Source organism: Colletotrichum graminicola, assembly GCF_000149035.1.
Source record: "Colletotrichum graminicola M1.001 genomic scaffold supercont1.7, whole genome shotgun sequence".
In the NCBI taxonomy this organism is placed as follows: domain Eukaryota; kingdom Fungi; phylum Ascomycota; class Sordariomycetes; order Glomerellales; family Glomerellaceae; genus Colletotrichum; species Colletotrichum graminicola.
This window is the reverse complement of record NW_007361011.1, coordinates 254,127-275,925: the sequence shown is the minus strand read 5'-3', so window position 1 is coordinate 275,925 and position 21,799 is coordinate 254,127. Positions and strand designations below refer to the sequence as shown.

At 56.8% G+C, this 21,799-nt stretch overlaps 7 protein-coding genes and 1 non-coding gene across 8 annotated transcripts; 4 read left to right on the top strand and 4 right to left on the bottom strand.

The window, feature by feature from the left end:
- Positions 1-532: 532 nt before the first annotated feature.
- Positions 533-1,507, bottom strand: GLRG_01753 (SNO glutamine amidotransferase; the record flags this gene model as incomplete). The annotated part of the gene is made up of 2 exons (XM_008093087.1): positions 533-1,040; positions 1,242-1,507. The coding sequence occupies 2 exons, from the start codon at positions 1,505-1,507 to the stop codon at positions 533-535; spliced, it is 774 nt and encodes a 257-aa protein (XP_008091278.1).
- A 1,301-nt stretch (positions 1,508-2,808) lies between these two features.
- GLRG_01752 (pyridoxine biosynthesis protein) lies at positions 2,809-3,753 on the top strand (the record flags this gene model as incomplete). Its single annotated transcript, XM_008093086.1, has 1 exon — positions 2,809-3,753. One exon carries the CDS (start codon positions 2,809-2,811, stop codon positions 3,751-3,753), a length of 945 nt encoding a protein of 314 aa, XP_008091277.1.
- A 706-nt stretch (positions 3,754-4,459) lies between these two features.
- GLRG_13055 lies at positions 4,460-4,568 on the top strand. Its single transcript has one exon. It is a non-coding gene; the product is annotated as a tRNA-Phe (tRNA).
- A 1,224-nt stretch (positions 4,569-5,792) lies between these two features.
- GLRG_01751 (uncharacterized protein) lies at positions 5,793-6,128 on the bottom strand (the record flags this gene model as incomplete). The annotated part of the gene is made up of 1 exon (XM_008093085.1): positions 5,793-6,128. One exon carries the CDS (start codon positions 6,126-6,128, stop codon positions 5,793-5,795), a length of 336 nt encoding a protein of 111 aa, XP_008091276.1.
- Positions 6,129-6,272: 144 nt separating this feature from the next.
- GLRG_01750 (uncharacterized protein) lies at positions 6,273-7,478 on the bottom strand (the record flags this gene model as incomplete). Its single annotated transcript, XM_008093084.1, has 1 exon — positions 6,273-7,478. The coding sequence occupies one exon, from the start codon at positions 7,476-7,478 to the stop codon at positions 6,273-6,275; it is 1,206 nt and encodes a 401-aa protein (XP_008091275.1).
- Positions 7,479-8,216: 738 nt separating this feature from the next.
- On the top strand, positions 8,217-9,822 carry GLRG_01749 (WD domain-containing protein; the record flags this gene model as incomplete). Its single annotated transcript, XM_008093083.1, has 2 exons — positions 8,217-8,748; positions 8,804-9,822. 2 exons carry the CDS (start codon positions 8,217-8,219, stop codon positions 9,820-9,822), a joined length of 1,551 nt encoding a protein of 516 aa, XP_008091274.1.
- A 1,074-nt stretch (positions 9,823-10,896) lies between these two features.
- On the bottom strand, positions 10,897-11,534 carry GLRG_01748 (uncharacterized protein; the record flags this gene model as incomplete). The annotated part of the gene is made up of 2 exons (XM_008093082.1): positions 10,897-11,449; positions 11,530-11,534. The coding sequence occupies 2 exons, from the start codon at positions 11,532-11,534 to the stop codon at positions 10,897-10,899; spliced, it is 558 nt and encodes a 185-aa protein (XP_008091273.1).
- Positions 11,535-14,754: 3,220 nt separating this feature from the next.
- On the top strand, positions 14,755-19,402 carry GLRG_01747 (glycosyltransferase family 28 domain-containing protein; the record flags this gene model as incomplete). Its single annotated transcript, XM_008093081.1, has 4 exons — positions 14,755-15,622; positions 15,694-15,791; positions 15,849-19,043; positions 19,118-19,402. 4 exons carry the CDS (start codon positions 14,755-14,757, stop codon positions 19,400-19,402), a joined length of 4,446 nt encoding a protein of 1,481 aa, XP_008091272.1.
- Positions 19,403-21,799: the final 2,397 nt, after the last annotated feature.

Sequence of the window (21,799 nt, the reverse complement as noted above, 5' to 3'; positions counted from 1 at the left end):
GTCCGTCATATCTAATGTCTAATTCTTCTCTATCCGCTCGTCGAGAGCATCTGTCCGTCTAGTGGTATTGTTGACACTCGGAATGGATTCCCTAGAAGCTTCCGCGTACCTCTCTGGTCGTTTCCATGGACTACGTCTTAGTCCCTCTCTCTTCCTAGTTTGAATGCGAGACAACGTGACGGAGGCCCCCCCCCCCTCTTCGTTCCGAGGACAAAGAGGAACATGCGGAACGTATGCATGCCAGCCCGTTGCGACTGGCACCAATATCTGCGAATAATCTCTCGGTGGCGTACCTGCGCGATGCAAGATTCGTAAACCCTCTTATTGCCGCCACCGCTGATGTAACTTTCCAACTGTTGCCGCCAGTGGGCAAATGGCGCAGCATGCCACACACACACACACACCCCTCACCCAGCGTCGATGCAGGAAAGCATACGCCTTACATTGTCATCGATGGCTTTGCGGTTGTGGCTTGGCCTGCTTGGTTCTATGAGTCGTGATATCATTGTATGGGAATCGTCATGTCCGCAACTCATGCAGATGATGTCGATGTCGATGCCACCGACCGAAGCACCTGTTTCAACCACCACACGTGAATGCGCATGTCGTTGGTCAGCTCAGGGTGAAAACTCGTAGCAAAGATGTTGTCCTGCTTCACGGCAACGATGTCGCCGACCGCGTCGTCGGCCTTGCTCTGGCTGACGCCCTCGGCGGCCATCGTCTTGCGCCCGGGGAGAACGGCCAGCACTTGGACCGAGGGCGCCGCGGCCTCGGTCGTGAGGATCTCCTCGACGATCGGGGCGCGGATGAAGACGCCGGGGTAGGGCGCGGGAGCCGTCGCCGCGCCTCCGTCACCTTGAGACAGGAACGGCAGTTCGAGATCGGCTACGAAGCTCTCCATCTGCCTGCCAAAGTGGTTGCGGTGAACGCGCACGCCGAGGCCCCCGATGAGCTCTTGGCCGCCCTTCTTGGTGGCGTTGGCTTCATCGGCGAGCAGGATGGCGCCCGCGCATGTACCCCATACTGGCTTGCGTTTGACTCTGGAGCGGCAGAAAACGGATTAGATCTTGTCTCATACGTTGATCTTGGAAACAAACTTGGTTGCTGTTAACAACTGGTGGGAAACATTCGACTGGAATATGCTCCCCCACACACCTCCTCTTGGCATTTTTCCTTTGTCTTTTGTCTCAAATGACATCATGGATATGAATAGAAAAGATTCGACGGGCCCAAATACTCACTTGACGAATTCCCTCAGGGGTTCCATCAGCCCAGACTGCGTCGCGACAAACGAGATGGTGGTGCTCTCCCCACCCGGAATGATGAGGGCGTCACAACGACGGAGCTCTGCATCGGTGCGGACCTCGATGGCTGCGATGTCGGCATTCGGGCTTGGCGTCGTCGGCGACTGGGCCGTCGCAAGCCAAGCGGCGGCCTTCCTCGTGAGTTGGACATGCTCGTGGAAGCCGCCTTGGAGCGCCAATACGCCGACGGTGACGGTGGACATGGTGTTGGAGAGTGATGCTGTTGAAGATGAATGTGCGGAGAGAGTTCTTTGGGGGTTTCGAGGGAAAAGAGTCGTTGAAAATTACACCTGTTACGGTTGAGTCATTCACGCCGTGTGGCACATTAACAAGGTTCCGAACTGCTTGAACAGGGCGTGGGATGTGACAAGCCTTGGCGATGGAGGTTCGTGGTATACCCTTGCTCTTCAATCTGGCCGCTCTTGTTTGTTAGTCGGTGTGTCAACGAGAGACTCGGAAAGGCGGCCGAGGAGAAGGCCATAGAAGGGACGGCTGAAGAACCAGTCTACACTAAACACTAACACGTTGCAGGTCAAAGATCCGACCCTATAGTATGTGAGATGTATTATTACCTAGACACCCTCCGGCGCGGAAGAGCCAGGGCGGTAGGCGGCGCGATGGGGTTGGAGGATCTCGGCTTAACATCCGATGGCAACCGCCCGCCGCCCGCCCTTCGAGTATATCCGTACACTGCTGTAGTACCACACAGGCACCGTCGTATATAGTCAGTCGTCTCATCAGATACTCGGCCATGTAGAACTACCTACAAACAAACACCGGTGCGGGGGCCGCTAGCTACGGCTGGGCCTGGGACCGACTGGAGACATAAGCTTCGATGACACTGCCATTCCGTTAAGGTTCGGAGTAACCGTATCTTGCCTTTCCGAGGTCGGTCAGTCCGCTCCCCGTCACCTTTCACCAGCCAACCCTCTGTCCCGTGTCTGTCACGAGGCGGGCGGCATGGCCCCTGAGGAGGGGGTTCCCTTACGATCTACCCCCCTCCAGGTGTCGCCGCCGACTCGGCCTATGCTAGGTATATGCCGAGGGTGGGTTGTCGACCTGTCTCCAAGCAACAATCGTAGGTAATCCAAGGGGTCTCCCGCGGGCAGCGACGGGATGACTCGGTATAGCAAAAAAAGTATAAAAATTTTCTCGTCCAATCTGTTGCTGCGGGAATCATAATCGAGTTGTCGCCGTGGAAATATTACATACTTATTAGTTGCCACCCCCCTCTTCGCGTTCCTCTCCTACATCCCTCTTCCCCGGGTTCCGAATATAAGAGACGTCAGTCAGTCCAAGACCCCCATCACGAAGCGGAGCCATCCCAAATCCTCTTTTCGCCCTTTTCGAGGCCTGCCTTTCTCTCTGATTGATCAGCAAAAGAAAAGAAGAAGAAAAGAAGACAACCCTTTAAAGCAGTTCACCAAGCCGTCTTATTCCCGGCCATTGCGACTCTCTCTTCTTCTGTACGGGTCTTACTTAGTTAGTGTGTCACAGCCAGAAGATGACCTTCAACGACGCAACAGCCAAGGCCAACGGCGGCACCAACGGCGATGCCGCCAAGAACTCGTTCGCCGTCAAGGCCGGGCTCGCGCAGATGCTCAAGGGCGGCGTCATCATGGACGTGACGGACGCGGCGCAGGCCCGCATCGCCGAGGAGGCCGGCGCCTGCGCCGTCATGGCCCTCGAGCGCGTCCCCGCCGACATTCGCAAGGACGGCGGCGTCGCCCGCATGTCGGACCCGGCCGTCATCAAGGAGATCCAGAACGCCGTCACCATCCCCGTCATGGCCAAGGCCCGCATCGGCCACTTTGTCGAGTGCCAGATCCTCGAGGCGCTCGGCGTCGACTACATTGACGAGAGCGAGGTGCTCACGCCCGCCGACAAGGTCTACCACGTCGAGAAGGCCGACTTCAAGGCCCCCTTCGTCTGCGGCTGCCGGAACCTCGGCGAGGCCCTGCGCAGGATCGCCGAGGGCGCCGCCATGATCCGCACCAAGGGCGAGGCCGGCACCGGCGACGTCGTCGAGGCCGTCACCCACGTCAAGACCGTCACCAAGGACATTGCGCGCGCCAAGGCCATCCTCGAGACCGAGGGCGTCATCGGCATCCGCGCCATGGCCCGCGAGATCGGCGTCGACCCCGCCCTCCTCCAGCAGACCGCCGAGCTGGGCCGTCTCCCCGTCGTCAACTTCGCCGCCGGCGGCGTCGCCACCCCCGCCGACGCCGCGCTCATGATGCAGCTCGGCTGCGACGGCGTCTTTGTCGGCAGCGGCATCTTCAAGTCGGGCGACCCGGCGAAGCGCGCCAAGGCCATCGTGAGGGCGACGACACACTACAAGGACGCCAAGGTGCTCGCCGAATGCAGCGAGGGTCTCGGTGAGGCCATGGTCGGCATTAACTGCGACAGCCTGAAGCCCGATGAGAAGCTTGCCACCCGTGGGTGGTAAATGGAGGGAGGGGGGGGGGGGGGGGGAGGAGATGCCGGCGTTATCTGCCCGCCATCGAGCGGGCTTGCATCGAATGGGAGGCAACGCATACACGCGATGGCTTATGCGTGTGTGTGTGTGTGTGTGTGTGTAAGTGTGATATTTGGGTGTTCACACGAGTCATGACTATACGACATGGAAAAGCAGAATTCTCTACATTTTATTTTCTTTGTTTCCTTTCAACATGAGGCATCATGGCCACGTCTCAGCCAGCGACAAAGACAATGGGAGGGGTATCATTTCCTACGGGGCATATCGGGAAGATGAAATGCGCATAGAGAAAAATGAAATTTACCTCATTTGGTGCTGAACTTTGGAGGGGGCGCCCTGTCGTCTCAGACTCAAGAGTGATTCGCGGACTGAAATCTTACGAGGTGATACACACGCTCTTACCGGGGCCTGTCGAAACCGCCCTCATGACTCTAATCACGTCTATAGATGTGAGGTCTCTTCACTCTATGCCGGTCGACCGTCACGATGGTCATCTGTGTGATGCCGCGGGTTCGAGACTTGATAGTTGCTAGACTGGATGATGAATCTCGAAGATGGCGGCGGACATAGCTGCCCCACAGCCGTATCACAGCCCCAGACACAGGGTTTGGTTCCCTCTTCTGACTCCACGATATCAGCCCCCATTTCCGCCTCATCCATCATCCGAAGATGATCGGCGGGCATAGCTCAGTTGGGAGAGCGTCAGACTGAAGTGGGTTTCTTTAGACCCTGGAAACTTCATTCAATCTATCTGAAGGTCGTGTGTTCAATCCACACTGGCCGCATCTTCACCTTTTGATGGTAAGACTTACTTACCTGCTAAATCTCACGATAATCGTCAATCAATCACTTTTGCCGTGTCATGCATGTATGTATGAGTTTAATGTTTCTTTTTTGCGTTGAAATACATCATCGATAGATGAGTCGCTGTAAAATTAACAATTACTACTCACTGACTGACTGGTCACTGAATGTTGTTCTCTCTCCACTTTGTTTGAAACTCGGGTTTATCGTCATCGGCTCAACTCAATTCAATAAATAGGATTTCCTTACTTGGAACATGGGATGTTGAAAGGATTCAGTCAGCTCTTTCCCACTTCGCTTCGCGTTGTCGACGATGAGACGAAACAGACTTCAACTCAACTCGGTCGAACATGACACGACGAATGTAAACACGTATCTCGCCGTGTCCTCACGCTACTCACGCATCGAGGGGGCATTTACACGAAAAGTGGGTGTGTATTTTACATAGTATAGACAATTCATAGGGTGATCAAGACGAGGAGAGCTGACGCTGTAGAGTCCGGGTTGATGAGTGGGAGGGAACGGCATGAACAGCAACAGTAGGTTAGGTAGCCCTATGCGTGCGGCTTCTCGGGGCTTCACGAGGCTGACTGAGGTGGCTCTCTCTGCTTGGTGTCTAACGTCTTGCCGTATTCAAACTTTCTTTCTTTCTCTCCGGCCAACAAACGACCCAACTGGTGGCTGTTATCAAGGTGCAGCGCAGCTCCGCTACTCTTCCGCCACAAACTTTCCGAGAGTCTATTCGCTTTCCACGGCTTGTGCGTGTGCCTTGACCAGTCAAAGATGCTGCGCCTTGCCAACAACCGCCATGGTCTATTTCTTTCCTTGCCTCGCGATCCAAGCTTTCAGCAGGGTCTGCCTTATGCATGGCAGTTGTTTAAACAGCTCCGAAGCCAACGTGAGGAGGCTGTTTATTAGACTACTATGGTACGGCTCTCGAATCAAGCAGATGGACAACGAATGATATAAACCTTTGGGTCCAAGGGCGGTCGGTCTAGGATTCGTTGTCTACAGAAACATCCAGCCTAGCCTGGGGACTATTACAATTTGTAATAATAGAACGCCCCCCTCCCCCCGCGACGGATTTGGCTTTTTGACTTTTAGACTTTTCAACTCTAGAGCGTTTGGGAAAGAAAGAAAAACAGAAAGAAAACAACCGACACTCCAGGCCAGGGATAAAGCATTCAAGCTCGGTGGCTTGGGGTTCACCCAGAATGATTTGTGTTCGCGCGCGCCAGCTTACGGCTGTGTCGCTCGCCAGACATGGAGATGCTTGAGTAGTAGTAGTGGTAGTAGTAGTAGTAGTAGTAGTAGTAGTAGTAGTAGTAGTAGTAGTAGTAGTAGTAGTAGTAGTAGTAGTAGTAGTAGTAGTAGTAGTAGTAGTAGTAGTAGTAGTAGTAGTAGTAGTAGTAGTAGTAGTAGTAGTAGTAGTAGTAGTAGTAGTAGTAGTAGTAGTAGTAGTAGTAGTAGTAGTAGTAGTAGTATAACCAGGCGCCGGCTCGTCGGTGTTTCGGCAAACTCGCGCCAGCCAGAGGGGCCATGCGCCGATGACCGTATTACCGATCCGTGAGAATCATGCTTGGTATGAGCAGTGTTTAATAATACAAAAATGTTACAATGTCTTTCTCGGACAGCCAGCCCCTATTCCTACATACATACACCCCCCCGGCGCAGCACCAGAAATCCTAGTACCTCGCCTGGTTGTCGTTCTGCTCCTTGACATTGCGACGGACGCGCCGCCCGTATCGCTCGACGCGGGACTTGACGTCCAGATTGTAGCCCGGCATGGCACCGATGGCCTTGGAGAAGATGCCCAGCTGGCCGCGGCGGAAGGAAGCCAGGGCCATCTCGATGGTGTCGACCAGGCGCAGCGTCTGCTTGTCGTAGGACAGCCCCGCAAACTGCATCTCGTCGAGCACGTCGAGCACGGCCTGCGTGTCGCCGTGGCGGTACCAAAAGATGGAGGCCAGCTCGTTGTAGAAGGGCGTCGAGACGCCGAGAACGTAGGAGGCCAGGCCGAGCTCCTTGACGCGCGGCAGGACGTCGAGGGCTAGTGCGGACGACCGCGCGAAGGACTGGTCAAGGGTCTTCAGGCCCTGGAGGAGGTGCATCGAATAGAGGGGGCCGTGGGACTCCATGGCGAGGGACGGCCCAGACGTCGTGGCCGCTGCCTCCTTTTCGACCCGCTTCGGTCTGCCTTTGCCCTTCTTTGCCGTTTGCGGCGGTGGCTGCACCTGCTGACTATCCTCGGAAATACCAAGCTTCGCAACCATGGAGAAAACGTCGCGTTCCAGAACGTCCCACACCTCGACATCGGTGTTACATTGGTCTAGAAGGGCCTGCAGCCTAACGATCTCGTGGGTCCGGATCTCGTTGTGGGCGGCCTCTAGCCTCGCGGCTTGTTCCTTCTCGGCCTCGAGGTCCGCATCTGAATCATGATGCTGCTCTTCCGTCACGAAGGAGGTGCGAAAGGAGGACGAGTCGTCGAACGGGGCCTCGCGCAATTCCAAGGCCGCCTGAGCCGCCCGTCGGAGGGAGCGGGGGAACTTGCTCAGGATGGCGTCGCGGGGTCCAGACTCGCCCTCCTGGTGGGTGGCGGCGGCGTGGGGGTCTTGGCGGCCGCTGCGCTTCGCAATGTCGGCAAAGATGTTTTGGAAGATGAACTTCTCGGTCGGGGTGATGGTGGACTTTTCAGGGTTGTTGAGGCCGCTTGGGATGTCGGGCTGTTCGTTGGCCGGGCTGTCCCATTCGAAGGGGATGCTCTGCTCGCCGCGGGTTCTGGGGTAGGCATGGGGACGGGCTGCGGATGTCGAGAGAGATCGGAGAGCCGCGGAGGCCCTGAGAATCGTCCTCGTTTGGTAGAGGAAGGGTGTCAGCGTGGTGGCAGACATGGCGAGCTGGGGCAATGCGTCGTCGGTTGAATTGAAGCCTTTTGTTCTGCGATGACCAGATGCTGGCGATGCTTCTACCGCGCCCAGGGAACAAAATTTCTATTCCTTGTCGGTACGTACCGCAGAATACTGGATTGGCCATCCGTATAGGTACGGATACCTGCCTGTCGGTAGGGGACCTAGTGGGGACCTAGCTAGTACATACCTAGTACGGATACCTATCTACTATGGTACGTGCCTAGGTAGGTACCTATCTGAGGCAGAGTCGTCCCTTAACCGGTTATTCGCTGACGTAACCAATCTGACGTAATCCATCTTTAACCCCGGCAAGGACAAGACGCGTTGCGACGCGCTCTTTGGTCAATTAAAGCAAGTCGCGCAGTGTCTGTCGCGATCAAGTGCAGGCCTCGATTCCGGTTACACGCTTTGCTTGCGAGAGAACTCATCCTTCAGTCTTCGGGGTGCCGAAACCGCGTGCCTTTTAACTACTCGCAACCGTGTCAGATCTTGTCATTCGCTCCGTATATCCTATCTATATCCTATTCAACTCACGCAAAGAACGACGCCGCAGCATCTCACCCTTAACCGAGTCACCCACCCATCGCTCGCCCACACCAAAGCTGGCTGGCGCATTCAGCGACATCGCCCACGGCAATCAGAGTTGCGAGTTCTCGTCTCGTGCTTTCCGCGTAACCTCGGATTGAAAGTATTGCCAATCTCTTGCCGCCAATCGCAACCATGCCGATCAAGAAGAAGGAGGAGCCCGAGGAGGCCATCAGCGCCTTTGAGCGGATGCGCCGGGAAAACATCGCCAGGAACCAGAGCATCTTGAAAGACCTGGCACATACGTCAAACAAGATTATGCCTGCGAAGCCGAAACCTGCTCCTAAACCCCGCTCCGCTCCTGTCAAGAGGGAGGCAGCAGCTGCCCCAACCGGCCCTGTCCGTCGCAGTGCCCGCGTCGCCGGGCTCGACGCCGACAACGAGACGCTCAAGCGCAAGTACGAGGTCGAAATCGAGGACCAAGCTGCCAAGGAAAAGGCCAAGAGGAAGCGTGTCGGCGGCACCCTTAGTCTGGGCGACATCGCCGTCGAGGGCAAAAAGTTCAACAAGGGCATCGATGGCCTGCGTTCTCTGGTGCCCCGCGGCGCCCAGCCCGGTGTGCCGACCTTTACCGACGAGGATATCGAGAACACGTCCGACAAGGACCTCAAGGAACTGAGGAGGAAGATGGGAAAGTTGGAGCTCTACGACAAATGGATCCCCAACGGTAGGCCCATGTCCTCGTGTCCGCCCGCGGGACTCTTTTGCTAACGTACTTGCAGACATCAAGATCTGCCCTCAACGGATATACGCTTCGACCTTCCACCCTACCGAGGAAAAGGCGCTCATCTTCGCCGGCGACAAGGAAGGAGCCCTCGGCGTCTTCGACGCCTCTCAGGACGGCCCTCCCGAGAGCAACGACGATGACGACGGCCAAGAGGTCGAGTGGAAGGAACCCGAGATTGGCGCCTATAAGATCCATTCACGGACAATCACAACCATCATCGTCTCGCCTTACGACCACCAAAAAGTCTTGACCTCGTCGTACGACTCAACCATTCGTGTCCTCGACCTGGCCAAAGATATGTGCGTCCCTGTCTGGGAGCCCGCGGACAAGGAGGAGGATGTCCCCCTGTCGGCCATCGACGTCCCCCTCACGGACAAGGATCTCATCTACTTCTCGACCCTGGGCGGCGCCGTGGGCAAAGTAGACACGCGAGACCCCAAGGGATTTGAGACATGGCAGCTGTCGGATAATAAGATAGGCGGCTTCTCTCTCAATCCCCGGGAGCCGCACCTGCTGGCGACGGCCTCGCTCGACCGGACCGTCAAGATCTGGGACCTGCGCAACATCAAGGGCAAGGGCGACATGCGTTTCCCCGCGATGCTCTACGAGCACGACTCGAGGCTCTCCGTCTCCCACGCCTCCTGGAGCCCCGGCGGCCACATCGCGACGTCGTCCTACGACGACACGATCAAAATTTACGACTGGGCGGACCGCGCTGCCTGGGACAGCAGCGACGGCATGGAGCCCAAGGAGGTTATCGAGCACAACAACCAGACCGGCCGCTGGGTCACGATCCTCAAGCCGCAGTGGCATAGGAGGCCCAGGGACGGCATCCAAAAGTTCGTCATCGGCAACATGAACCGCTTCGTCGACGTCTACGCCGCCAACGGAGAGCAGCTAGCCCAGCTGGGCGGCGACGGCATCTCGGCCGTCCCTGCCGTCGCCCAGTTCCATCCCACGATGGACTGGGTCGCCGGCGGCACCGCCAGCGGGAAGCTCTGCTTGTGGATGTGAGCCCTCGTCATCGTCGCCCGTCGGCGTATGGTCAGGAACGGCCCTGTGTAAACTTGCTTGGATATGGGGCGAGGGGGTGGCAAACCCCGTTCTTTGGACACACACACACACAAATGTCTGCAAGAGAGGGAGTGGTTTGTGTATACTTGTGAAAGGGGAAGGGGGAGTGGTTTCCAGTCGTCAACGGACGGATGGGACTCGATTGACTTTGGCTTGTGCTTTTTGCGTGGCGTTTGGGGATCGGTTGGGCCAACTTTTGCCGTGGTAGCCACCACGGACTCAAAAAAGCATGGTGGATGAGGTTGTATAGGCGGCACGCACCTTTGGTCTATGGCTATCTTGAGACACGGCATGGACATGGTCGGCTCGATTGCTGTTGAAGACGGGGTACGTCCAAGAAGCACGTTCTAGGGATGTGGGGATCTTGCGGCGATCTACTGGATCTCCTCTGGCTGGATATTGCATTGCTATAGATGTCGATTCGGGGAGAAATCATTGAAGCCATACTTGGACACGAGCTTTGAGTGTCATTGGAGTGCCTGTGCTGTGTTTCTATCATCTGCCATCATCCTTGGGCCTCTGCGCGGAGTCGACGGGTCGCAAACTGTCAGAAGGGAAGAGAGGGGCCCAAAAGTGTTCTCTTCCTGTATGTGTGATCGGTCAACCATGTTCGTGGGTGGAGGTAACGGGAGCATCATTCAAGTCCAGATAGCCAGTCGGCTCATATATATGCCCGGTTTTTGTTTTTAAGATATGCAGGTCAGCCAAAACGTATTCTAGGAATCGCCAGATGCTCTATGCTTGTTGGCTGAATACATTCAATTCAATGTGGAGGGTACTTAAGTTGTTGCGATTCAACACATTTTTGTTTCTGCTCGATATCAAATGCTGGTCATAATTCACAACATGACAGAGAATTCGTCAACAAGACTTTTCCTTCTTCCTTTTATACACACATTTGATCATTACGATTAAAGAAAGGGCTCGATGGTCTGAGAAAGGGGTAGGGGTAAAAGCAGATGTCCTCTCATTGCCCTCATCACTTCGTCAGCTAGAAACCCGACATGGGCCGACTTAGACGACCCGGTAGGCGTCGTAAACAACCGTGGCCCCCAGCCTGGCGCCGCTGCCGACCCACATGGCGGTGTTGACGAGGTCCCGGTACCTCTCGTCGCCCGTCTCCATCCTCACGTTCAGGCGGAAGCTGTACTCGTCCGGCGCGACGCCGTCGGCCCGCGCCGGGTCGAACAGCCTCTCCATGACGTCCCTCGGCCCCGTCCGCCACCCGGTGGTCCGCATGGCGATGTAGGCGGGGGTGTCGTCGTCATTTTCGTCCGTCTTGAGCAGGTAGGTCGTCTCGACGGCGGTACTCAGGCTCTCGGCGACGACGAGCTGACTGTCCTGCCCGCCGGGAACGACGGTGCCGGTGCCCCACCGGGCCGTGAAGACGCCGCCGGAGAAGGAGATCCAGTTCCGCTGGCCAAAGGGGCCGACGCCGACGGAGACCAGCGGGTCGAGGTCGACGACCATGCGGAAGTCGAGGGCAAGGGACGGGACGGGGAGCGGGAGGGCGGCGCGGGTGAGGTTCGGGGGGAGGTTGTCCTCGCCGAAGGGTGTTTCTTGGCCACTAGGACGGCGACGTTAGCGGCGGCGAGCGACGGTTGGGTGGTCGATCGGTCGGAGGGAGCAGGACGAGATGGGTTTTACCTCATGTTGGGCTAGTCCTCGCGAGGGGGGAGGGGGGGTTCAAGCTACACTGGCGAGGCTCGGAGGGAAAGAGGAAGAGGAGGAGGAGATGCTCGGACGGCGTCTGTTCGGGCGAGCACGACGGTCGACGGGCACAAAGGGCACTGTACTGTTGAGTTGGGTGCAGGCGCCAATGGGCACGATGAGATGAGACGAGACGATGTGAAGACGCATTGTATTTATACACGTCGCCGAGGCCGAGAGGCGGCCGAGGGTCGATGTCTCCCCCTCCTTCTCTCCTTCACCCCTCACGTCGTGGTGGTTTCGAACCCCGCCGCTCGGCAGTAGCCAGTAGCTCTCGGCCATGTTAACCGGCACTTCGGGTCCGGATGTCGGGGTCGCGGCGGGGTCGAGCGCAACGGGTGGCGTACAGCCCCGAAGCAACCATGGATGCTTGCACGTATGGGTTCAAACAACGTTCTGGTACGGATCCCCGAACGAGCGGTAGGGGGGGGGGGCATCCATCACTCACGCCGAGTGAGGAACAAACAAGCAGGCTGGAGTACACGGGGGACGCGAGATGAGTTGATATGTATCTATCTGTACATGGACGCCACGATCGTGGTATTCTCTATCTTTGTCAATTTGGAGATGTTTGGAGATGTTGCTGTGGGAATTTTATTCTATTTAATGTTAAATCCTGGTCTTGTTTATTTATTTATTTCCCCCCCTTGGCCTCTTCAACGAAACATACGGAGCTTGGATGCGACTATCTCAACGAAAGAGGAGACTCTGGGAAGTACACTAGTGTAGACGGGGAGGAGGGGAGGACTGACCTGGGATGGGATGGATCTGATCTCAGGGTGAAAAGGAAAAGGTCGTCCGTCGTTTGCGGCGCCGACTGGGCTGATGTCATTACTGATTTTGGTTCCTTGGCCTTTCTTCTTCTTCTTCTTCGCTATCTTTGTTCGAGGAGTCTGAAATCAAAAGGCAGTACACTAAGTTATTCATCCCAAAAGTAGAGTGGTTGGTTCTCAAAGGACGGATATCATAATGGCCCCGAGGCTGTCACGCTGTCTGGTGATGAAGAAGATATGCGGTGGTCGCGGCTCACATGGCAGTCGATGCCTTGTTGTCGAGATCTTGTGATGGGACCCGGATGGCGCATTCTGGCGTCATGAGGTGGGGCTTATCGATAAGATGGTGCTGTCAATAGCCAATAAGAGACACAGACCAAAGATAAGGTCCACATTGGTACACCACGTACGGATACAGGTACGCTACCACGCTATCACACTAGGTACGTACAGATACATTGTAAGTACTACGGAGCATTAGGTATACAGTAAGGTAAGGACGGACCCCCACAGTCACTGCTACCTGCCGCCTGCCGCCTGTCACCCGATGCGTGCTGTCGCTGGGAGAAAGGGTCAGACCAATAGTGTCTCCTTCCTCTATATCTAATGTCTAGGTACCTTAGGTAGTTATCTACCTCGAGCTTACCTAAGATATCTAGGTACCCAAGTCATTCTGACCCTTCCTTTTTCTTCTCCTTCATCTTTTGCTTCCTCGCCAGGACTTACTCAGTACCACTATGCAATGCGTGACAGCTAGCTCAATACTATCAACACTCGGATTTCTCTTTTCTGCCGACTTCCAGGGACCACCTCTCCTTGCTGCTGCCAGGCCTCATTCGCACCTTGTCTGCCGCGCGCCCAATGAGAGCCGGGAAAGAAAGAAAGGAAGGGACCATGCGCGGACCGGACCCCTGGACTTTTTGTGTCTGTCGTCTGTCCACACCGTACTTGTATGCACGTCTGTCTCTCCTCCCGTCAACTCATTTTGATCTACAAGTACGGATAGAGGACGCTCAAGACATGTCATCCACTGGACTAATAAGGACTGACGGATGCTCAGAGGTGTGTGTGTGTGTGTATGTATGTCTGTGAGGATGATAGTGAAGCTGAGAGAGAGATAGAGAGAGAGAGAGACAAGGTGTGTGTGTGTATGTGTATCTGATGCTCCCGGACACTTGCCGTAGTGTAGTCCGTCCGTCCGTCCGTCCCGGTAATCAATCTCTGGCGCAAACAGTCCAAAGTGAGCACGCACGACAATGAGTGGACAGGACAAGACTGCATGCACTTGTCATGCATCTGACATGCTTCTGACCCTGCCTGCCTGTCTGCCTGTCTGCCTGCTGTTTGGCTTATCCCGTCTCGTCCGAATCCCTCTCCCCTAGGTTTCCCTCCCTTCTCTCACATACTCACTCCGTATTTCTCTCCTCTCACTCTCACTTCACCCGCTCACTCACTTACTCATTCCCTGCCTCGCCAGAAGTTGCTTTTTCCCATCTCTGCCTTACGGCAGCAGCCTGGACAGAGGACGAATCAATGTTCCCGATTTCCCGAGAACCTCCGTCTTTTCCGACCTTCTGGTCTCACTCAATATCAAGCTTTCCTCTGCTTCATTGATTACAACCTTGCCTACCTAACCTATGAATTACCATTACCACCCACCTACCTACCTACCTAGCTTACTGCAACCAACCTACGGATACCTTCCTTACCTAGGTACCCGACCTTAATCGCCTAGTCCCTGAGCGTTGTCTGTCTACCTTTTTTCCTATTCGAGGTAAACCTCTTCGACCTTCCTTACCTTACCTTTTGCTGCTCGCCTCGCCTCGCTTTCGTCTCGCCTCGTCTTACATAACCCCCTTTCCAACTCGTTTGTACCAACCGATTCTTGCTTTTTCTCAAAGGCACCGACCCATACCTACATACCTGTACAAAGGTACACGGTAGTCACCTGCTTCTGGCCGCAACAAGCAGATCCAGTCCGTCTGCATCTTCATCCTCAAACAAAACCCACGACAGTGTCCACCTCCCCCCCGTATCCGCCGTTTTGCTTGCTTCCTTGTCCCCATCCCGCAGCTCTCCGGTCGACCTCGAAACCTTATCGCCGCCGCCGCACGAATGAGCCCGCTCTAGCCAAACTCGACTCCCGCTCCGCCCCTCCGTCCGACCCATCCATCCTCTTCACACCCCTCCTCTCTCCTCCACCTTTTGCGTCGCTCGGTCCTCTCCCCCCCCCCCCCCCCCCCCCCCCAAAAAGAAAACCTAGAATTCCAACGACCGCAGAGCTTGTCGAACCTGAACGAACCTCGCCCTTCACCCGCCGCCTTAGCCCTGGTCGTACTGCCCGCTCAACCACCACCGCCGTCGCCGACCCAGCGCAACCTCGATAGCCATGGCGACGCCAGGCCCCGCGGGTGCCGCGAGCGTCAGCTTCGGCGCAGACGACGAGGTCAAGAAGCGCGTCGGCAAGAAACTTGTCAAGAAGCGCTTCGAGACAAACACCCCAGCCATCGAACTGCCCGAAAGGTTAAAGGAGGGCGACGATAGCAGAGAGGAGGATCTGGTCCCGACACAGGGCCCGCCCATGTTCATGAACATGAACCAGTCCATCTTCGGCCTCATCGCCGCCGCCGGCTCCCGTGTCGACTTCCACGATCGCTTCGAGTCCAGCGATGACGACAGCGGTGACGAACCCGACCACGACCGCCAACGCGACGCCCTCGACGACAAGAGCCGTGGTCTCGCCCATCTTCTCCACCGCAAGCAGCGCCGTCCCGACACCCACCAGCCCGACCTCTCCAAGACCACCGTCCTGAAAAAGGATTCTTCCTCCAAGAGCGAAAAGCACCGCCGCAAGATCTCCGGCTCCAAGCTCCTCCGCTCCCTGCCTGCCCTCCCGCGCCTGCCGCGACACAAGTCCAAAAAGGAGAAATCCAATCTACAGTCTCCCTCCTCCGATGAAGCCACCCACCCCTCCGAAGTCCGCCCGACCCAGCCCACCAACCATATAAGAGAGGAAGAGGGGGAAGAAGAAGAAGAAGACGACGACGACGAGGACGGTCGAGACTACCGCCATGCCCCGGTCATGAGTCGGATGCTGGAAGCCAAAGCCGAGATGTCCGCTAGACCCAGCTTTGACATCGATCGCCTCTCCGCCGACCAGCTCACTTACAGCGATTCCACCGAGTCCAACTCGACCGCCCTGGCACGTCGCCTGCAGGACATTTTCGAATTTGACCACCCAGAGGCTGTTATAGAGGGTACGCCCCCTCCCTCTTAATGCTGCCATGCGGTGCGCGCGCACGTGCACGATGTAGCTAATATTCGACAGAATACCCTTGCTGGCTGCTCCAGAGCGTCCTCCTCCAGGGCTACATGTACATCACGGCGAAGCACATCTGCTTCTACGCCTACCTTCCCAAGAAGGCGGTACGTCACCGACCCTCCCCTTGTCTTGCTTGGCAAGGCACTCACTAACCGGCGCAGCACGAGGTCGTCAAGTCGGGCTATCTGTCCAAGAGCGGCAAGCGCAATCCCAAATACAACCGATACTGGTTCCGCCTCAAGGGCGACGTTCTGGCATACTACAAGGACCCTTCCAACGTCTACTTCCCGAGCGGTCAGATCGACCTCCGCTACGGCATCTCGGCCAGCGTCAACGACAAGAAGGATGGCCTTGGCTTCACCGTCGTCACCCATCACAGGACATACCACTTCAAGGCCGACAGCGCCCCCAGCGCCAAGGAATGGGTCAAGAGCCTGCAGAGGGTAATATTCCGTTCCCACAACGAGGGCGACAGCGTCAAGATCTCGCTGCCCATTGAGAACGTCATCGACATCGAGGACACCCAGATGCTCGAGTTCGCCGACACGTGCAAGATCCGCGTCATCGACAACGACGAGACGTACGCCATTGATGAGTACTTCTTTTCCTTCTTCAGCTTCGGCAAGGACGCCATCAACGTCCTCAAGATCCTCATCGAGGATGCCTCGTCCAGCGCCAGAGATGCGGCGATACTCAAGGCCACGCAGGAGCAGCAGGACGAGAGGCAGCAGCAGCAGCAGCAGCCGGTGGCCGCCTCGGCGCGCAGTTCCACAAGCGTAAGCAGACGTCCCTCGGCGCCGCTCAGGCTCAGAACCAACAAGCTTCCTGATGCCGTTAAGGCGACCCTTTCGCCCTTGTCCGCCCACAGCCCCTCGGCTCTCAGCCCGCGCGCCAGTATGGATGCCGCGCACGCCAGCTTTGACGCCTTTAGGGGTTTCCGTCGGAGGAGTCTGGACCTGTCGACCATCATCCGTGATTCCTCGCCCCGGCGCAGCTTCAGCGGCAACAGGCGCTCGATGAGCAGAAACCGACTGGACGAATCCCGCCATACGCCGCACAATCAAGGTTCCACCGACTCGTACGTCCAGTCTTCCATGGAGGACCCGAGCTATTCCGGGATGGTGGCCTCGTCGAGTGAAGATCCTTCAGCGAGCCAGATCCTGCGAGGCAGCGACGTCTTCCAAAACCCTACGATGCACCGGTCGGCCTCGGTCTCTCGCACGGAGCTGGAGAAGAACCAACAACGGGAGCCCAGGAGCCCTCCCGCCCTAGCTGCCTACAGCGGGCAGCGTGCAGCGACCACCGGCTCCATCAACGACGGGGACAAGCCGCCGGCGACGCCGACCCTGCAGAGCATCACGAAGATGGGTGCCTTCCCATTGCAGCGCGTGGGCGCCTTTGCCGAGTACCTCAATAGCACCAGCAGTAAGTTGGGCTCGATGCTTGCCACGGAGTCCATGGGCTATGTCGAAAAGGTGTCCGGCATGTGGCGAGGCGGTCGGAAGCACTATGACGCTCCGCCGGAAATCAAGACGGACGACGAGGATCTCTACGAGGATGCCGAGGGCAAGATCCAGACGTCCATGGATCGTTTCCGCGCGCACTTCGCGCTGCCCGAGACGGAGAAGCTCCAAGCGACCTACTTCGGCTACATCCTGCGTGTTCTGCCGCTGTACGGCAAGATCTACATCAGCGACAAGTCGTTCTGCTTTCGGAGCCTGCTGCCAGGGACGAGAACGAAGCTCATCCTTCCCCTGAAAGACATTGAGAACGTGGACAAGGAAAAGGGTTTCCGGTTCGGCTACTCGGGTCTCGTGATTGTCATCCGAGGTCACGAGGAGGTCTTTTTCGAGTTCGGCCAGGCCGAACTCAGAGACGACTGCGCCGTCACGTTGTTGCAGAGCTTGGAGACAACCCGCTATCTGAAGGAGACGGGAGACTTGGACATGGAAGAAAAGGAGGAAGAGGTGAATGCCATGGCCGAGCGCGACGCGCTAAAGGAGGCCCGCCAGGTCGAGGAGTTCCACGACCACGAGCTGCGCCTGCCAAAGGAGTGCGCGGGTGCCAGCGACGCCCCGACGATCCTGTTCGACGACCCCAAGGCTTCGTTCCTCAACTTCAAGCCGTCCCATTCGATGAAGATCACGTGCCTGACGATCGGCTCCAGAGGTGACGTCCAGCCCTACATTGCCCTGTGCAAGGGCTTAATCGCAGAGGGCCACAAGCCCCGCATCGCCACCCACGCCGAGTTCAAGGACTGGATCGAGGGCCACGGCATCGAGTTTGCCAAGGTCGACGGCGATCCTGGCGAGCTCATGAGGCTCTGCATCGAAAACGGCACCTTCACCTGGGCCTTCTTGAGGGAGGCGAATTCCATGTTCCGCGGCTGGCTGGACGAGCTGCTGGTGTCGGCCTGGGAGGCTTGCCAGGGCTCGGATCTCCTCATCGAGAGCCCCAGTGCCATGGCCGGCATCCACATTGCCGAGAAGCTCTCGATCCCCTACTTCAGGGCCTTCACCATGCCCTGGACCCGAACCAGAGCCTACCCTCATGCGTTTGTTATGCCCGAATACAAGATGGGCGGCGCGTACAACTACATGACCTACGTCATGTTTGACAACATTTTCTGGAAGGCCACCGCGCACCAGATCAACCGCTGGCGCAACAACACGCTCAAGCTGCCCAACACCAGCCTCGAGAAGATGCAGCCAAACAAGGTGCCGTTCCTCTACAACTTCTCCGAGTACGTCGTCGCACCGCCGCTGGACTTTTCGGACTGGATCCGTGTCACCGGGTACTGGTTCCTGGACGAGGGATCGGATTTCCAGCCGCCCAAGGAGCTGACCGACTTCATCGCCAAGGCGAGGGCGGACGAGAAGAAGCTCGTGTACGTCGGTTTCGGCTCCATCATAGTCAACGACACGGCCAAGATGACCCAAGAGGTCATCGACGCCGTTCTCAAGGCAGACGTCCGTTGCATCCTGTCCAAGGGCTGGTCGGACCGCGTAGCCAAGCCGGAAGACGCGGGGGGCACGAAGAAGGACGAGCCGGTCATGCCGCCCGAGATCTTCGTCATCAAGAGCGCGCCGCACGACTGGCTGTTCTCGCAGATTGATGCGGCGGCGCACCACGGCGGATCCGGCACAACGGGCGCCAGCCTCAGGGCGGGTATACCCACCATCATCCGACCGTTCTTCGGCGACCAGTTCTTCTTTGGTGCTCGCGCGGAAGACATTGGTGTCGGCATCTGCCTGAAGAAGTGGGGGGCGGTTTCTTTTGCCCGCGCCCTCTGGGAGGCTACGCACAACGACCGCATGATAGTCAAGGCCCGCGTGCTCGGCGAGCAGATCCGCAGTGTAGGTCCAATGCCTCCTCCCCTCCCCGGTGAAGACATTTGTAGGTGGCGTGCGCGCGCTGACACACACGATAGGAACGCGGAGTGGAGAACGCCATTCAGTGCATCTACCGCGACATGGAGTACGCGACAAGCTTGATCAAGAGAAAGGCGGGCAAGCATGCCCAGGCCGAAGAGTACGACGACGAGGAGGCCGAGGAGAGCTGGACCTTTATAGGAAGCGACGAGCCAGACCCGGACATGACGACCAAGAAACTGTCAGAGATAGGAGGGGTCCCCGGGTTACCAGAGTCCAAGCCCCTCGGCAACAGAGTGATGCGCGTGTCGCCCTCGGCCTCGCAGCAGCAGCAGGCAGTCTAGGAGGCCGACCAGCAGCTGCTCCGGGAGGTATCGGAGGACGGCAGGGGACGCGACCCAGATCCGGAGGCAGCATCCGAAGTGGATGACCTGGATTCCGACTGGGATGACTTTGGAGACTCGGAGACATTAGTGAACTAAATGAATGGGTCATTTCGGTGAGTGGACAGAGGGCGTTATTTCACGGCTTACAGGAACCGGGCGAGGGCTTTGTTCTTACACGCCGTCTTTATCTGGATCGGAGTCAGCGGGGAGGGGGAGTTGGCTTGGATGATGAGCCCGGGGAAGGGAAGTCTACGATGGGATTTGTTTGTGGCGTGATCAGAAGGCACTAGGGACACGGAAGGAAGGCGGGCGTTACCCATGCATAGAAGAGGACCATTAATGCTCGATCACGACGATTTTTATTTATTTTTATTTTGGCGGGTGATGGGAGAGGCTCGGGAGGCTTGTAGAATATGGGACGACGGCCACATGACTGTATGACATTGGACACCAACTCGGCCATGGCAAGGCAATGATGAGACTTTTTTCCTTTCTTTTTCTTTTCTTCTTCCATGTTTTATTTGAATTTTAAAAGATTTCTTCTTGAAAAAAGACGTAAAGATTGAATGCTGCCATTGTCCGTATATGGTGCGGCGTGGCGTGGTGACCAAGACTGATGGAAGCAAAGGCGGCCCCCCTGTGTCTGCGGATCGTCCGCGGGCAAACACGGCTGTTGCATGTTGGCCCAGTTGGATGTCTTGAATGTCCCCCCTCCCCACCGCCCTCGGGACCCCAGACTGTTGCAGCTGCCCATGGGGAAAAGGGAGATGGGGCGAGTGTGGCAGCGTGCGTCAATTGGAGGGAGGTTGGAAAGCGGCGGACCTGTTGTCGAAAGAAACAGAATCAGGAGAGGTTTACTCGGTAGAGAGAGGGCGATTGCTCATGTGAGAGGCCGCGTTCACGCCACTTTGGTTGTTGGATGGGGAAAATGTTGGCTGACATGTCTTGATTTTATTCTTTTACTTCCGGGCCAGGCCGCATACAAATACATACACACACACACACATGCTCCCCTTGGGAGCGCTTGTTTCTAGGGACGCATGATGGACGGATGGGTAGGAAAGGTGTGCAAGTAAGCAAGGCAAAAGAGGTATAGCGGAGGAACGGAGTTGGGGGGGGGGGGGGGGGGAGTGACTGACTGACTGAGTGGGTGAGGTGAGTGAGGTAGTGAGTGAGTGAGGTAGTAGTGAGTGAGTGAGTGAGTGAGTGTACGGATACTCCGTCCGTATTGGGAATGACAAGGGGCGAGAAGAGGACAAGCCAGCTGACCTCCGGCTGGCGCCACTTGCCAGAAACGGGAAAGGCGGTTGAGCAGGTACAAATAGGGCCTCTTATCCCACTCTTTCAGAAGGGGAAGGCGCTGGCTGAGGTGACAGCAGTGGTTGACCGACGGACACACACACACACCACACCACACACCCCCATCGCGTCGCATCGCCTCAGGTGTCTGTATTTGTACCTTTTCTTTTTATCACTCACCGAGAAAAGTCGACTACACGATACAACACCTGCACACCTACACACCTACACACCTACACACCACATACACCGAACACACATCACGCTATACATACAAGCCGGGCTTGTAACTCGACCACATCTGTGTAAAGCCAAAGCTGTGTACAGACAAACTGTGTACAAATACACACACACACACACGCACAACAGGATCTTGACCTTGACCTCGATCTCGACCTCGTCCGCTTTACGGCCACTGCCGGGAGAGGCGCAACCTAACTTGGCTCAAGCACCCCTGCCATCTCTCCCCTTTTTACGTCTAAGGTACGGATATACACACACCACCTCACCTCCCTTCCTATCTAGTACCGTGTACACTGTCTACCCGTCTCGGTCCCACTATTTATGGTGGTACTCAGTACGGATACATAGCCAAGCACACAGCACCTTCCCCCGGTTCTCCGGAATAACCACTCTCCGTATCCCGAGACCCACCCGGAGCTTACCTGGTCTGTGCACCCGCCAGATCCAACCCCACTCCGTTCTGGCTGGATTCCCCCGGTTGACTCGTCCTCACCGGGCCCGTCACCTTTACCTTGCCTTTCCTTGCCTTACCTCCCGTGTGCGTCACGGTTCGGCCCAGACCTGACACTCTCACACACTCTCTCTCACTCACTCTCACTCTCTCTCACTCTCTCTCTCACTCTCTCTCTCACACACTCTCCACCAGAAGTTCCACCAGAAGTCCCCAAGCTCCAAAGCCTGCTCCTCCTCCTCTTCCTCCTCTTCTTTCGCCCCCCCCCCCCCCCCCCCCCCCCCCCTTCAATACGCCCGAGAGCCGCAGCTGGGACGTCGCCTTCACGCATCGCATCGGGTCAAGCCCTCCCTCTTCCCTCT